We start from the raw sequence: 17,381 nt of genomic DNA on the forward strand, positions 1-17,381 counted from the left end.
CAGTGGAGGTTGGCACCCTAATTTTCTGCGGTAGGCATGTGACCCAGGTGCATAATGGTGACCCTGGCTCCTTAAGATTTAGTGTTATTGAGGTTATTCCCCCTTCTGTTAGACGTGGTGATTGGGATAAAAGGATTATACAGCGTGAAACCAGATGGATCTACATATTGAGATCCACGAATCCCTCAGGTCTCAATGAACAGCTGACCTTCACTAGCTTTATTTAGCCACCTATCAGGTCTTGTATAATTTTGAACCATGGTCAAGTATATTTATACAGTATTTAATTTCTTGTCTTATTTTTTTGACATAGGACTGTGTTATTTCTCTTTTTCATGTTTAATTTTGTTGTCCGTTTTTTTGCTGTGGATACTTATTTATTTTATATTTTTGTTTGGGAGGCTTGTTGTTTGTATATGTGAGGTATTTAGGAATATTTAATAGGTCTGTATTTCTTATTTTATTTATTTTGTATAGAGTTTTTTTGTGCACCCGTATATCTATTATATATGTACTTAGGTTGGTACTTCCGACAGTGTTGTGGCATTCGGTCTGCATATTTATGGTGCTTACTTTAATTTGAAGTGCCCTTTATCTTTGTGGCATATAAATTTCTTATGCCCGCCTCCAGTGTGCCTGCGTATTGTAGGTTCACATTAACATGGGCTGGCTACTGGTCCTTTTCTTATGCGCAAGCGCCAGCTCTGGTGTGGTACGCATTTTGCGTTCCACGGACCGTACCAGCGCTGGTCACTAGGTGGCAGTATCATCTATTGTGATGCCACTATGCTCTGCGCACGCGCCGGCCGTGATGGTACGTTATTTTCTATCTGTATTTCTGGTACACGGCTTCCTTATGATGCTCGGTATCATGTGACATTGGAGGACCGCCCCTATTTTGTGCCACCTCAGGATCGGACACTACGCACGTATGGATGCAGTATTGTGGGTGACACGCATTATGCGTTCCATTCACTCATATGGTCATTACTTATGACGTCATCTCTGGGGACGGCTCTGGTGCCGGCGTGCTCCACGTGTCTCCGCATTACTATTTATAGAGAGATGTATGGTGAGTCCACAGCTCCTATTTTGTGTACAGCCATCTAGCAGTTTTTGTATACCCCTGAAGAACCCCCACTGTATACAAATGGGGGGGAAACGCGTCGGGCATTGTTTTGGGGAGACGGCTATCTAGCGCTTGATGTGATTGGCGTCCGAGCGGTGCTTAAAGGTTCCCACAAGCCTGCAGATGAGTATTGATGTTATGACATTTCTTTTTTTGAGTATAGGGATGATTGTGTCCTTTTATACAAAAAGCACATTACCTCTCTGAGGGCCCCAGGCTCGTGGGTTCAGCCTGTGATTTTACTGCTGCATGCACTTTAGATAACCTGGTATAGCACTTAGCACTTTAAACAGCTTAAGCATAATATATGGTGATTGCTATAAACTTCGAAATGTCATTTTTTCTCCAGTTTTCTGCTTATTAGTCCATTGAGACGACGCTGTATTTATCTATGATTGCTATGTTCGGAGGTTTTTCTTTAGTGCACAACATGATGCAGTAAGGAGCATGCTTTTCATTTAATATACATGCTCTGAGCACCGCTTCATCATATTACAGGAGCGCTTTTCTTTGTACTTTGTGATATGGACAAGATGTAATGACATTGCTATATCTCATCCACCCATACTGAGATTATTGCATCTACACTTGTATATATATTTTTAGTGAGGACATATCTATGCTTCACTATAGGGACGCCCCATATTTTGATTATTTGGGTGTATCTCTTCTGTTTTTAGTGTTATATATTTTTTGAGACTTTGTTTTTTGTGTTTTTTCTATTTCTTTTGGGTTGTTTGGGAGTATTTTGGTACACTACTTTATTACTATCCTTATTTAGGGATTTTGTAGGGTTTCTAGGGTCAGTCGACGAGGAGTGGGGGCGCCTACCGTTTCACATTAGGGTGCCTACCCCCACTGTTAGGCAGGTATTTTTCCCATAGGGATATTGTTAGTTCTTTCTAGGGTTCCTTATTTAGGGTATTCTAGGGAGCTGTGAGGGTCGAGTCGACGCGGAGTGGGGGCGCCTACCGCAGAAAATTAGGGTGCCAACCTCCACTGACAGGTAGGATCCAGTGTAGGGACGCCCTAGGACCTAATAGGTACACAATTTTGTTTACTGTATTTATCATTATTATCTACGGCATGATTAGAGATTTTTTAATTATTGTTTAATAAAAGTTATTTTTTAGGGATCCTTGTTGTTCAGGTGCTTAGTTTTCTCTAGGGTTCCAAGTTACCCTTTTTTTTGTTTCATCTTCTATATATAGCATATACCTGTATGTCATCTCCTCCTGTATATATTATATACCTGTGTGTCATTTCCCCTGTATATAGTATATATCTGTGTGTCATCTCCTCCTGTATATAGTATATACCTGCATGTCATCTTCTATATATAGCATATACCTGTATGTCATCTCCTCCTGTATATAGTATGTACCTGTGTGTCATCTCCCCTGTATATAGTATATATCTGTGTGTCATCTTCTCCTGCATATAGTATATACCTGCATGTCATCTTCTATATATAGCATATACCTGTATGTCATCTCCTCCTGTATATAGTATATACCTGTATGTCATCTCCTCCTGTATATATATATGTACCTATATGTCATCTCCTCATCTATATAGTATATACCTGTGTGTCATCTCTCCTGTATATAGTATATATCTGTGTGTCATCTCCCCTGTATATAGTATATACCTGTGTGTCATCTCCTCGTTCACACGTTATTTGCTCAGTATTTTTACCTCAGTATTTGTAAGCTAAATTGGCAGCCTGATAAATCCCCAGCCAACAGGAAGCCCTCCCCCTGGCAGTATATATTAGCCCACACATACACATAATAGACAGGTCATGTGACTGACAGCTGCCGTATTTCCTATATGGTACATTTGTTGTAGTTTGTCTGCTTATTAATCAGATTTTTATTTTTGAAGGATAGTACCAGACTTGTGTGTGTTTTAGGGCGAGTTTCGTTTGTCAAGTTGTGTGTGTTGAGTTGCGTGTGGCGACATGCATGTAGCGACTTTTGTGAGATGAGTTTTGTGTGGCAACATGCGTGTAGCAACTTTTTGTGTGTCGAGTTGCATGTGACAGGTTAGTGTAGCAAGTTGTGTGCAGCAAGTTTTGCGCATGGCGAGTTTTGCGCGTTGCGAGTATTATGTGTGGTGCCTTTTGAGTATGTGCAAGTTTTGTGTGAGGCAACTTTTGCATGTGTTGCAACTTTTGTGCAATGTGGCAATTTTTCCGCGTGTGCAAGTTTTGCGTGTGGCGAGTTTTTCATGAGGAGAATTTTGCACTTGTGGCGAGTTTTGCAAGAGCCTAGTTTTTGCATCTAGCTGAAGAGCCCGGCGTTGCCTGGGCATAGTAAATATCTGGTTAGTTATAGCACCTCACTTCTCTTATTTTCCCATCACGCTTCTCATTTTCCCAATCACATCTTTAATTTTCCCCCTCACATCTCTCATTTTCTCCCTCACACCTCTCATTTTCTCCCTCACTCCTCTCATACCCCCCTAACACTTGTCTTTTCGACCTCACATCTGTCATTTTCCGATCACTCCACTATTTTCACTCACTCCTCTCATTTTGCACTCACACCTTTTCATTTTCACCTCACACCTCTCATTTTCACCTCAGTATATACATGTTTGTCATCTCCCTTATACTGTATATAGTATACACCTGTATGTCATCTCCTGTATATAGTATATACCTGTATGTCATCTCCCCTGTATATAGTATATACCTGCTGTGTGTCATCTCCCCTGTATATAGTATATACCTGTATGTCATCTCCTCCTATATATAGTATATACCTGTATGTCATCTCCTTCTATATATAGTATATACCTGTATGTCATCTCCTCCTGTATATAGTATATACCTGTGTGTCATCTCCCCTGTATATAGTATATATCTGTGTGTCATCTCCTCCTGTATATAGTATATACCTGTAGGTAATCTGCTCCTGAATATAGTATATACCTGTGTGTCATCTCCTCCTGTATATAGTATATACCTGTATGTCATCTCCTCCTGTATATAGTATGTACCTGTATGTCATCTCCTCCTCTATATAGTATATACCTGTGTGTCATCTCTCCTGTATATAGTATATATCTGTGTGTCATCTCCCCTGTATATAGTATATACCTGTGTGATCTCCTGTATTAGACCTCGTTCACACATTATTTGCTCAGTATTTTTACCTCAGTATTTGTAAGCTAAATTTGCAGCCTGATAAATCCCCAGCCAACAGGAAGCCCTCCCCCTGGCAGTATATATTAGCTCACACATACACATAATAGACAGGTCATGTGACTGACAGCTGCCGTATTTCCTATATGGTACATTTGTTGCTCTTGTAGTTTGTCTGCTTATTAATCAGATTTTTATTTTTGAAGGATAATACCAGACTTGTGTGTGTTTTAGGGCGAGTTTCGTTTGTCAAGTTGTGTGTGTTGAGTTGCGTGTGGCGACATGCATGTAGCGACTTTTGTGAGATGAGTTTTGTGTGGCAACATGCATGTAGCAACTTTTTGTGTGTCGAGTTGCATGTGACAGGTTAGTGTAGCAAGTTGTGTGCAGCAAGTTTTGCGCATGGCGAGTTTTGCGCGTGGCGAGTTTTATGTGTATGTGTGGTGTATGTGTGGTGAAATGTGTGCTGAGGGTAATATGTGTTCAAGCACGTGGTAGTGTGAGGCGCCTTTTGTGTGTGTTCATATCCCCGTGTGTGGTGAGTATCCTTGTCGGGGCCCCACCTTAGCAACTGTACGGTATATACTCTTTGGCGCCATCGCTCTCATTCTTTAAGTCCCCCTTGTTCACATCTGACAGCTGTCAATTTGCCTCCAACACTTTTCCTTTCACTTTTCCCCATTATGTAGATAGGGGCAAAATTGTTTGGTTTATTGGAAAGCGCGGGGTTAAAATGTCGCCTCACAACATAGCATATGACGCTCTCGGGGTCCAGACGTGTGACTGTGCAAAATGTTGTAGCTGTAGCTGCGACGCCTCCAACACTTTTCATTTCACTTTTTCCCCATTATGTAGATAGGGGCAAAATTGTTTGGTGAATTGGAACGCGCGGGGTTAAAATTTTGCCTCACAATATAGCCTATGACGCTCTCGGGGTCCAGATGTGTGACTGTGCAAAATTTTGTGGCTGTAGCTGCGACGGTGCAGATGCCAATCCCGGACATACACACATACACACACACACACATATTCAGCTTTACATATTAGAGATATATATATATATATATATATATATATATATATATACACACACACATATATATATATATATATATATATATAGATGAATACATATATATACACATACCATCTTTTTCTATACACACATATATGTATACACATATATATGGTGTGTGTGTGTGTGCGCGCGCGCGTGTGTGTATGTATGAATATATATTATACACACATATATACACACACACTGTACTACTGTTCCAAAGTTTAGGGTCACTTACAAATTTCCTTATTTTTGAAAGAAAAGCACAGTTTTTTTTCCAATGAAGCTAACATTAAATGATTCAGAAATACACTCTGTACATTGTTAACGTGGTAAATGACTATTCTACCTGAAACGTCTGGTTTGTAATGCAATATCTTCATGCGTGTATAGAGGCTCATTTCCAACAACCATCACTCCAGTGTTCTTATGGTACTTTGTGCTTGCTGTGTAAGAAGGCTAATGGTTGGTTAGAATACCATTGAAAACCCTTGTGCAAGTATGTTCGCCCAGCTGAAAACAGTTTGGCTGATTAGAGAAACTATAAACCTGACCTTCCTTTGAGCTGGTTGAGAATCTGGAGCATTACATTTGTTGGTTCCATTAAACTCTCAAAATGACCAGAAAAAAAGAACTTTCATGTGAAACTCGACAGTCTATTCTTGTTCTTAGAAATGAAGGCTATTCCATGCGAGAAATTGCCAAGAAACTGAAGATTTCCTACAACGGAAATCCCTTCAGAGGAGAGCACAAACAGGCTCTAACCAGAGTAGAAAGAGAAGTGGGAGGCCTCGCTGCACAACTGATCAACAAGACAAATACATTAGAGTCTGTAGTTTGACAAATCAACACATCACAGGTCCTCAACTGGCAGCTTCATTAAATAGTACACGCAAAACGCCAGTGTCAACGTCTACAGTGAAGAGGCGACTCTGGGATGCTGGCCTTCAGGGCAGAGTGGCAAAGAAAAAGCCATATCTGAGACTGGCTAATAAAAGGAAAAGATTAATATGGGCAAAAGAACACAGACATTGGACAGAGGAAGATTGGAAAAAAGTGTTATGGACAGACGAATCCAAGTTTGAGGTGTTTGGATCACAGAGAAGAACATTTGTGAGACGCAGAACAACTGAAAAGATGCTGGAAGAGTATCTGACACCATCTGTCAAGCATGGTGGAGGTAATGTGATGGTCTGGGGTTGCTTTGGTGCTGGTAAAGTGGGAGATTTGTACAAGGTAAAAGGGATATTGAATAAGAAAGGCTATCACTTGATTTTGCAACGCCATGACATACCCTGTGGACAGCGCTTCATTGGAGCCAATTTCATCTTACAACAAGACAATGACCCAACGCACACCTCCAAATTATGCAAAAACTATTTAGGGAAGAAGCAGGCAGTTGGTATTCTATCTGTAATGGAGTGGCCAGAGCAGTCACCAGATCTCAACCCCACTGAGCTTTTGTGCGAGCAGCTTGACCATATGGTACGCAAAAAATGCCCATCAAGCCAAACTTGTGGGAGGGGATTCTGGAAGCATAGGGTGACATTTCTCCAGATTACCTCAGCAAATTAACTGCTAGAATGCCAAAGGTCTGCAATGCTGTAATTGCTGCAAAGGGAGCATTCTTTGATGAAAGCAAAGTTTGAAGGAGAAAATTATTATTTCAAATAAAAATCTTTTTTTTTCGAACCTTGTCAATGTCTGGACTAGATTTTCAATTCATTTGGCAACTCATTTAATTAATAAAAGTATGAGTTTTCGTGGAAAACACAATTGTCTGGGTGACCACCGTAGTGTGTGTATGTGTGTGTGTGTGTGTGTGTGTGTGTATATAATATATCTGTAAATACTAAGCAACCACATATCTTTCGGCAGCAGGATGTATATAACACACTGTATTAAGTGCAGTGATGTTGCCCTCTGGTGGAAAGCATTTAACATCATGATATTCTTGATGAATATGAAAATACTACAAACTTTTTGAAGAGACTTGCAACAGCTTAATACGTGTGGCCAGAGAAATAAATATGACTTGTTGGTATTATTTTTTATTTTTAGAGCACCATTGTTTCCATGATGCAGTGTTATCATGTTGGGATCATGCTGCACAGCAGGTAATTGGTGTAACATGCTCTTACGACTTCCACAATTAAAGTAATTTAATAAATGCCATCAGTTTAAGGAATTACATTTCTATAATTTAAACAAAGTAAATAAAAATATAAAATAAAAAAAGGGGAGAGGGAGGGGACTCCCAGACCTAACATAGTATGCAGGCATACATGGTGCTGCAACGTGCCATATATGCAGTGTGCGCACAATTAATATTTTGACCATATCATCATTTTTATGCTTGGATGAAATATAACAGGTGATGTGTATTTGTGTAGCGAGGGATGGTGTGGTCAAAGGTGTGCTAAATTATTAGGCAGCTTGTTCTCCTCAGGCAAAAATGGGCCAACAAAGATTTAACTGACTAAGGCTGGTTGCAGACTTGCGTACGGGAGTGCTGCAGATGGCGGCATACTTCCTCCCTTCTTTCTCCCTGAAACCACAACTATGCTCCGCCTACGCCTCCTTGCGTCCTGCGTTGCCTTGCGTACCTAGTTTATTTGTGATGAGCGAATATACTCGTTACTCGAGATCTCTCGAGCACGCTCGGGGGTCCTCCGAGTATTTTTTAGTGCTCGGAGATTTAGTTTTTCTTGCCGCAGCTGAATGATTTACATCTGTTAGCCAGCATAAGTATATGTGGGGGTTGCCTGGTTGCTAGGGAATCCCCACATGTACTTATGCTGGCTAACAGATGTAAATCATTCAGCTGAGGTGAGGAAAACTAAATCTCCGAGCACTAAAAAATACTCGAGGACACCCGAGCGTGCTCGAGAAATCTCGAGTAACGAGTATATTCGCTCATCACTATATCTTACCTAACCAAGTCATAAATTGTTACAAGTCTTATAGAGGGAAGCAGCACTCTTGACAATGCTAAGATGTTGTGGCGATCACAAAATTATCCAAGGTTTTGTTGCAAATAGTCAACAAGGGACAAAAGATGCACTTTAACTGCCAAAGTTCTGAGAAGAATCAAAGGTGAAGCAACAAGGAACCCATTATCCTCCAGTGCGGTTTTCCATAACTGGTCTCTGATATTTTTTTGAAATGTCAGAAATATAATGTATTTTTGTACATTTTGAGTAGTTTGATTATTATTCTCAGTTTAACAGATGTACAGAAACAATTGAGATGGGGAAAATGTATGTTTTTCATTTAGTTGCTGTGATGAGATAGGGAGGGAGCCACACCTCGCCACCCCATCTGTCAATATTTTGTCAGTGAGATCACGTGATAAGGCCTCCCCACGTATACTAATGTGACGTTCTGCACCCCCTAGGGACACATAAGGTCACATGGCTCACTTTTACAAAGACCCACCCCTGTCCACATGGGTCCAGGGAGGTACAGGGAGTCATAGAAGGTTGCCCACACATTCCCGGACAAGCTGAGAGGCCCCTTTAACTAGCCTCAGTGAAACAGAACTTTATCAGCCTTGTAGGACTGCCACCAGTTTCTCATTCGATATACTCCTGGTGTGTTATCAGGGTTATATCGGACCAAAAACCAGCCCCAGTAGCGTTTGAGATTAGGCCGAGAAATGGACGTGTGGGTTCTTGGATCGAGATAAAAGAGCAGCCCAAGGGTAAATTATATATTTAATCGCCTTAAGGGCACACTAGACAAAACACTATATATACACACAATGATTATACACATTTAATGGTCAGATATGCAAATACAATAGTGGTAGGACAAAGTGTATAAGTAGAACATATAGTCAGTTACCAGTTAGATGAAAGGCCTGGCTTGCAGGGGAGGGCTCACTCTATTGTTATGGAAATTTGGTTTGGCTAAATCTATCCCTGTGTGTGCTGCGGCCGTTCCCAATAAGACTGAGTATTTTGAGCGCTCAAGGAATGAGACTGCACACCATTGTGTCAATAACATTCTATCAATACTGATGATTTATTGTACATACATGGATTTATAATTGCATATAGAAATGAGTTGTTAGGGGTGGTTAGTTAATTACCATACAATTTAGCTATTATTTCATTGGCTGACTGAGTACATAATGTATTTAACTGAGTACATGGCATATTCTGACTGAAGTCTACCTGGCAGCAAGCTGATTTAGCACTCTTGGACGTAGCAGTCACCCTTATCCTGCTATTTCAGCAAAATTTAGCGATATTCTATACATTACTTCAGGACATCTGGCCTAAGTTCCTGTTTTTGCTTGGAAAACCCCATACAGTTTGTCTGGCTTATATCAGTTTATGTCAGCCATTTTAAGCCATTGATTATAATGTATATATTAGCTGTGGATATATGAGTATATATGATTATAGAGGAGTATACATGCAAGTGAGAACTACATGATTTATATATTTCTATCACACTATGTCCTCAAGACCTCCCAGAGAATAAGCCAGGGGAAATGCTTCACACAAGACCTTACTCCTATGGGTCACTCCCCCTCCTGCCCTCTGGGCTGAACCTAAATCTCCTCCCGAGGGTTTGAAGATAAATCTCCCAAAATCTACGAAAGATCATAACTTCTTTTTTATGCTCATAAAAGGAACCTGTCAGCAGGATTTAGCACAGTAACCTACACACAGTGTCAGGTCAGTGCCGTTATACTGATTAAAATTATACCTTGGTTGATGAAATCTGTCTTATGGTTGTTCTTTAAATCTTTATTTTCAGTTTGTAGTTAATGATATGCTCGTGCCCTAAGGCAGGTCTGGGGGAGGGGGGTCTGCATGTGGTGCTCTGATTAGATATTCATAATGCAGACTGCTGACAGATCACTGATCCCTCACTGACCCGCCCCCCTAGTTTGCATAATGAAATTCTGTACATACATACAAAAAAAAAAAACAACACCACCTTCTGTAGGCAGGTGCCAGCCGAGGCGCCTGATCTGCAGCAAAATCACAAGCTTTATGTGCCAATAAAACATTTCATTAAGCTAGAGACAAAAATAAAATCAATTTGAAAATGGCGCCTGCGCAGTAGCTTGTTTTTATTTGCTTTTTTACTATATTCAGTAAATGCTAAAACTGACCTGCCATTATGATTCTCCAGGTCATTACAAGTTCATACAAGACACCAAACATGTCTTATGGTTTTTTTTTTATCTAAGTGGTGAAAAAAAATTAGAACAGTTTGTAAAAAAAATAAAAAATAAAAATTGCGCCAATTCCCGATACCCATAGCGTCTCCATTTTTCGTGATCTGGGGTCGGGTGAGGGCATATTTTTTGTGTGCCGAGCGGTTTTTAATGATACCATTTTGGGGCAGATACGATCTTTTGATCGCCCGTTATTGCATTTTAATGCAATGTTGCAGTGACCCAAAAAACATTAATTCTGGCTCTTTGACTTTTTCTCATTACGCCGTTTAGCGATTGTGTTAATTATTTTTTTATATTGATAGATCGGGCGATTCTGAAAGCGACCATACCAAATATGGGTATATTTGATATTCTTTTTTACGGTTTTATTTTGAATGGGGCGAAATGGGGATAATTTGAAATATATTATATTATATTATATTATATTATATATATATATATATATATGTGTGTGTATATATATATATATATATACACACACACACACACACACACACACATCTATATCACATCAAAGGGAGGGTGGTCTGACATTGGCGGATGTCGGAAAGGGGTTAAATGTCCATCACAAAGACTTGTTTCTTCTTTATCTGCGTCACAGATGAAAATTAAAACATAAACTAAGTCCAATTAGCAGTGCTTGAGATGAACTATTGCCAAGGTTTTTGAGTTTTACAATCAAGAATTCAAGCCCTTTATTCTCTGGATCATTCCTTCTGCTAATCACAAATTTATGATTCCGTTAAAATCACGGACAGCACACAGATGGCACCCATGTGCAATCTGTGAGCTGTCCATCAATAACATTTTAACAGATAGGAGAAGTTTTGCAGTTTAGAAAATAACTGTTGAAACACTGATGGTAATCAATGACACACTGATCAAACACTGATGAAACTCAGATTCAAAACACAGAAGAAAATTGTACTTTATTTTTGCACACATGAAAATTCAGATACATCTGAATGAGTCCTTAGACAGCTACTTTAACAGTAACACCTAGCTTGGCTGACTTAGGAACAAAGCAAAAATTCAGGTCCTCCTCAATTTATCTTGACAAACCAGTGTTACGTCATTAAGAATAACATTATTTGAGACTTTGCATACAGACAATCTAATACTTTACCTGTGCAGGTGGAGAGTATGGAGACAATTCTCTGAGGAAAGAAAAAAAAAAACAGTCAAATTAGGGCAGAATAAAAACAGAGCCATACAAGCTGGAAAGTAAGATTTTATCAAAACAGCAATATAAGAATTTTTTCGTTCTCAGTGTTAATTTCTATCACAAAAATGAAGGAGCTGAAGCTTTGTTTTAGGACTACATTAAAAGTAAACTTTATGGGCCTTTAGGGTCATCAAACTAATTACATTGCTGGGCATTGCAATAGAAGACAAGTTCAATCATGCCTTCCTTGCAGCAAGTAGATTTTCCATTGCTGAGAAAATCAACTTCTTTATGTAAATAAGGAACCAAAAGCAGTAAGATCTCCGCAAGTGAACCACCTGCCTAGTGCCACCACAATGTACTGGATTGACATCTCCTCTCCTCCGCTGTTTCTTGTGCTGCACAGTAGAAATATCAATCAAGCATATATATATGGGAGATAAATAGAAGGCAATAATTTAGACAATTGATGTACAAACCAGGAATCAGACCAGCACACTTGCAGCCTCATTTACAGTCAAAGCAATAGAAAATCCATTTGTGACCAGGAAGATGTTCCTGAACATGTTTTTCAAGAGCCAAGTTTGCATCATTCCTGGCAGATGATGGCTTTGTTATTCAGTAATCATCTGCCTCTAATAGCAGTGGGTTAAGCTGTGCTCCATCTGATGCGGTTAACCTCTTAAATTCTGAAGTCAATCTCTGACAATGGAATTGAATGCGCACGAACCAGGAGGGACACAATTCCAATATTAGGGTGCCAATGGGTTGCTACGGCAGCCTGATATTTGCAGAAGACTCCCATGCCAGCCATTATAGCACTCCTGTGAAAATAATGCTGTGGCCGGCAATCATATGATTTTTCACAATATACTGCAATTCTATAGTACAAGACTTTCATGATCTGTATATGCAGGGTCGGACTGGCCTGGTGGGGTATCGGGGAACTCTTTGGTGAGCCCTTGCAGTGGACCAGAGAGATAGATGAGGAAGAAGAAGAAAGAAGGGAGAAGAAAAAAGTCTGCGTTTTTTAAGGGCATGGGCCCTTTAAAAGAGCAGGCAAAGTACATGCAGGGGTGTGCGCACACAGCGTTCATTACCTGAACTGCCACTTCGCATGTCCCAATGAACAAGGACGTGTGTGCATCTGATGTTGACGTAGAGGAGGACGCCGCACAGTGCCAGAAGGTAAGAGAAATTATTTTTTTCCTTCTGTGCATGCGGCATTGTACAGGGGCCAGGATGGATGAATATATGGGAGGTCAGTACAACGGCGCTGGATGAATATGTAGGGGAAGGGCAGGATAGATATACAGTGGGGCAAAAAAGTATTTAGTCAGTCAGCAATAGTGCAAGTTCCACCACTTAAAAAGATGAGAGGCGTCTGTAATTTACATCATAGGTAGACCTCAACTATGGGAGACAAACTGAGAAAAAAAAATCCAGAAAATCACATTGTCTGTTTTTTTTAACAATTTATTTGCATATTATGGTGGAAAATAAGTATTTGGTCAGAAACAAACAATCAAGATTTCTGGCTCTCACAGACCTGTAACTTCTTCTTTAAGAGTCTCCTCTTTCCTCCACTCATTACCTGTAGTAATGGCACCTGTTCAAACTTGTTATCAGTATAAAAAGACACCTGTGCACACCCTCAAACAGTCTGACTCCAAACTCCACTATGGTGAAGACCAAAGAGCTGTCAAAGGACACCAGAAACAAAATTGTAGCCCTGCACCAGGCTGGGAAGACTGAATCTGCAATAGCCAACCAGCTTGGAGTGAAGAAATCAACAGTGGGAGCAATAATTAGAAAATGGAAGACATACAAGACCACTGATAATCTCCCTCGATCTGGGGCTCCACGCAAAATCCCACCCCGTGGGGTCAGAATGATCACAAGAACGGTGAGCAAAAATCCCAGAACTACGCGGGGGGACCTAGTGAATGAACTGCAGAGAGCTGGGACCAATGTAACAAGGCCTACCATATGTAACACACTACGCCACCATGGACTCAGATCCTGCAGTGCCAGACGTGTCCCACTGCTTAAGCCAGTACATGTCCGGGCCCGTCTGAAGTTTGCTAGAAAGCATTTGGATGATCCAGAGGAGTTTTGGGAGAATGTCCTATGGTCTGAGGAAACCAAACTGGAACTGTTTGGTAGAAACACAACTTGTCGTGTTTGGAGGAGAAAGAATACTGAGTTGCATCCATCAAACACCATACCTACTGTAAAGCATGGTGGTGGAAACATCATGCTTTGGGGCTGTTTCTCTGCAAAGGGGCCAGGACGACTGATCCGGGTACATGAAAGAATGAATGGGGCCATGTATAGTGAGATTTTGAGTGCAAACCTCCTTCCATCAGCAAGGGCATTGAAGATGAAACGTGGCTGGGTCTTTCAACATGACAATGATCCAAAGCACACCACCAGGGCAACGAAGGAGTGGCTTCGTAAGAAGCATTTCAAGGTCCTGGAGTGGCCTAGCCAGTCTCCAGATCTCAACCCTATAGAAAACCTTTGGAGGGAGTTGAAAGTCCGTGTTGGCAAGCGAAAAGCCAAAAACATCACTGCTCTAGAGGAGATCTGCAAGGAGGAATGGGCCAACATACCAACAACAGTGTGTGGCAACCTTGTGAAGACTTACAGAAAACGTTTGACCTCTGTCATTGCCAACAAAGGATATATTACAAAGTATTGAGATAAAATTTTGTTTCTGACCAAATACTTATTTTCCACCATAATATGCAAATAAATTGTTAAAAAAACAGACAATGTGATTTTCTGGATTTTTTTTTCTCAGTTTGTCTCCCATAGTTGAGGTCTACCTATGATGTAAATTACAGACGCCTCTCATCTTTTTAAGTGGTGGAACTTGCACTATTGCTGACTGACTAAATACTTTTTTGCCCCACTGTATGGGGCCAGGACAAGGGACTAGGTTGAATATATAAGGGAGCCAGGATGGACATATGGGGTGGGGGGTGAGGATGGATATATGGGGAAAGGGGAGCAGGTCAAGGAACCAGGATGGATCTATTTAGGGGAGTCAGGATGGATATAGGGGGAGGGGCCAGGACGGATATTTGGGGGGCCTGGACAACGGACATATGGGGGCCAGGATGAATATATAGGGGGGACCATGACAAGTGACACATTGGGGCCAAGATGGATATATGGGTAGGGGGCAGGATAAATACACTGCTCAAAAAAATAAAGGGAACACTAAAATCCCACATCCTAGCTATAACTGAATGAAGTATTCCAGTTGTAAATCTTCAAAGTGGAAAATGAAGTTACAGGCTGATCCAACTTCGGTGGAAATGCCTCAAGACAAGGAAATGATGCTCAGTAGTGTGTGTGGCCTCTTCGTGTCTGTATGACCTCCCTACAACGCCTGGGCATGCTCCTAAAGAGGCAGCGGATGGTCTCCTGAGGGATCTCCTCCCAGACCTGGACTAAAGCATCCGCCCACTCCTGGACAGTCTGTGGTGCAACATGACGTTGGTAGATGGTGCGAGACATGATATCCCAGATGTGTTCAATCGGATTCAGGTCTCAGGAAAGGACGGGCCATTCCAAAGCTTCAATGCCTTTATCTTGCAGGAACTGCTGACACACTCCAGCCATATGAGGTCTGACATTGTCCTGCATTAGGAGGAACCCAGGGCCAACCGCACAAGTATATGGTCTCACAAGGGGTCTGAGGATCTCATCTCAGTGCCTAATGGCAGTCAGGCTACCTCTGGCGAGCACATGGAGGGCTGTGCGGCCCTCCAAAGAAATGCCACCTCACACCATTACTGACCCACTGCCAAACCGCTCATGCTGAAGGATGTTGCAGGCAGATCGCTCTCCATTGTGTCTCCAGAATCTGTCACATCTGTTGCATGTGCTCAGTGTAAACCTGCTTTCATCTGTGAAGAGCACAGGGCGCCAGTTGCGAATTTGCCAATCCTGGTGTTCTGTGGCAAATGCCAAGCATCCTGCACGGTGTTGTACTGTAAACAACCCCCATCTGTGGACGTCGGGCACTCAGACCATACTTATGGAGTCGGTTTCTAACCGTTTGTGCAGACACATGCACATTTGTGGCCTACTGGAGGTCATTTTGCAGGGCTCTGGCAGTGCTCTTCCTGTTCTTCCTTGCACAAAGGCTGAGGTAGCGGTCCTGCTGCTGGGTTGTTGCCCTCCTATGTCCCCCTCCACGTCTCCTGGTATACTGGCCTGTCTCCTGGTAGCGCCTCCAGCCTCTGGACACTACGCTGACAGACACAGCAAACCTTCTTGCCACAGCTCGCATTGATGTGCCATCCTGGATTAGCTGCACTTCCTGAGCCACTTGTGTGGGTTGTAGAGTCCGTCTCATGCTACCACAAGTGTGAAAGCACAACCAATATTCAAAAGTGACCAAAACATCAGCCAGAAGGCATTGGTACCGAGATGTGGTCTGTGGTCCCCACCTGCAGAACCACTCCTTTATTGAGTGTGTCTTGATAACTGCCAATTATTTCCAGCTGTTGTCTATTCCATTTGCACAACATGTGAAATTGATTGTCAAACAGTGTGGCTTCCTAAGTGGACAGTTTGATTTCACAGAAGTTTGATTTACTTGGTGTTATATTCTGTTTAAGTGTTCCCTTTATATTTTTGAGCAGTGTATATGAGGGGGGCCGGACAAGGGACATATGGGGGCCACTATGGATATCTGGGGGCCAGGCTCGACAAGGGATATAGGAGGCATATTATTAAATAAAGTGGGCCAGGCTTGACGAGATTATTAAATAAAGGGGACCAGGATGAGGGACATGCTATATTCGTTTATGTTGACAAGTGAGGAACATAATTTCTTTAGGGTTTAATTAGGGACAGTATTACTACTGTAATATAATTTACTCTTTAGGTAACCATTTCCTATAGGGGGAACAACAGTGGGGTGTGACGGGGTGTGCGACAGAGCAAGCAGGGACAGCAGACCGATGAATAATCCAAGAGTCCTTTATTGCAACTGAGAGAATATTCCGGCAAACAGTGATCAGGTTCTTCAACTTACAATAAGGCCGCAACAAAATAACAAATCCAGGGTGACACCCGATAATCCGACTCCAGGGAAAACAAAACACTAGTTCATAGACAGACACCAGGATCTGGCCGCAGCAGCAGATCCTAGCTCCTCACACCACACAGGTCCCAGAATATTGATAGTATATCCATGGGCTTATTGTTTTACCCCTAGGGATCAGCCCCTTGGATGGCTGGAGGGGCCCACACCCACCCTCAAACATTTGTTACCTGGAGCTGAAAGTACAAAAGAGGCTCCAATGTCCAGTCCCACTGTCCCAGCCAGTCTGAGAAGCTCTCTGCAGAGAGCAACAAAGGAACACAATGTCCCCCACCAGAAGCAGGGTAGGAAATGTTAATGAAGTATGGTCTATGAAATCAGGGCTGGGGTTGGAACTCCGTTACAACCCCTTCCCCTCTCAGATTGTGTACAGACTAGTGACCTCAACAGGTCGCTTGTCAAGTACTGTACACTTAGACATAGCCAACATGAGTTATGACTCCTCCTGCCTGGACAATCCATCAGCATTTTGGTGTTGGCTCCCTCTTCTGTATTGTATGGTGAAATTGTAGGGCTGAAGTGCCAGGCTCCACCGCAGTAAACGTCCATTGTCC

The 17,381-nt window shown here is 41.8% G+C and overlaps 1 protein-coding gene across 7 annotated transcripts in view; it reads right to left on the minus strand.

Annotated features, from left to right (window-relative positions):
• CEP78 (centrosomal protein 78) overlaps positions 1–17,381 on the minus strand; it is a 189,691-nt gene that overhangs the window by 66,302 nt on the left and 106,008 nt on the right. For all 7 annotated transcript variants that reach the window (XM_069762988.1, XM_069762979.1, XM_069762970.1 and 4 more), the window contains one exon: positions 11,664–11,694. In XM_069762988.1, the coding sequence (XP_069619089.1) occupies positions 11,664–11,694 (31 nt within the window). The remainder of the gene's footprint in view (positions 1–11,663; positions 11,695–17,381) is intronic.

The sequence above is a fragment of the Ranitomeya imitator genome, chromosome 1, assembly GCF_032444005.1.
Source record: "Ranitomeya imitator isolate aRanImi1 chromosome 1, aRanImi1.pri, whole genome shotgun sequence".
NCBI lineage: Eukaryota > Metazoa > Chordata > Amphibia > Anura > Dendrobatidae > Ranitomeya > Ranitomeya imitator.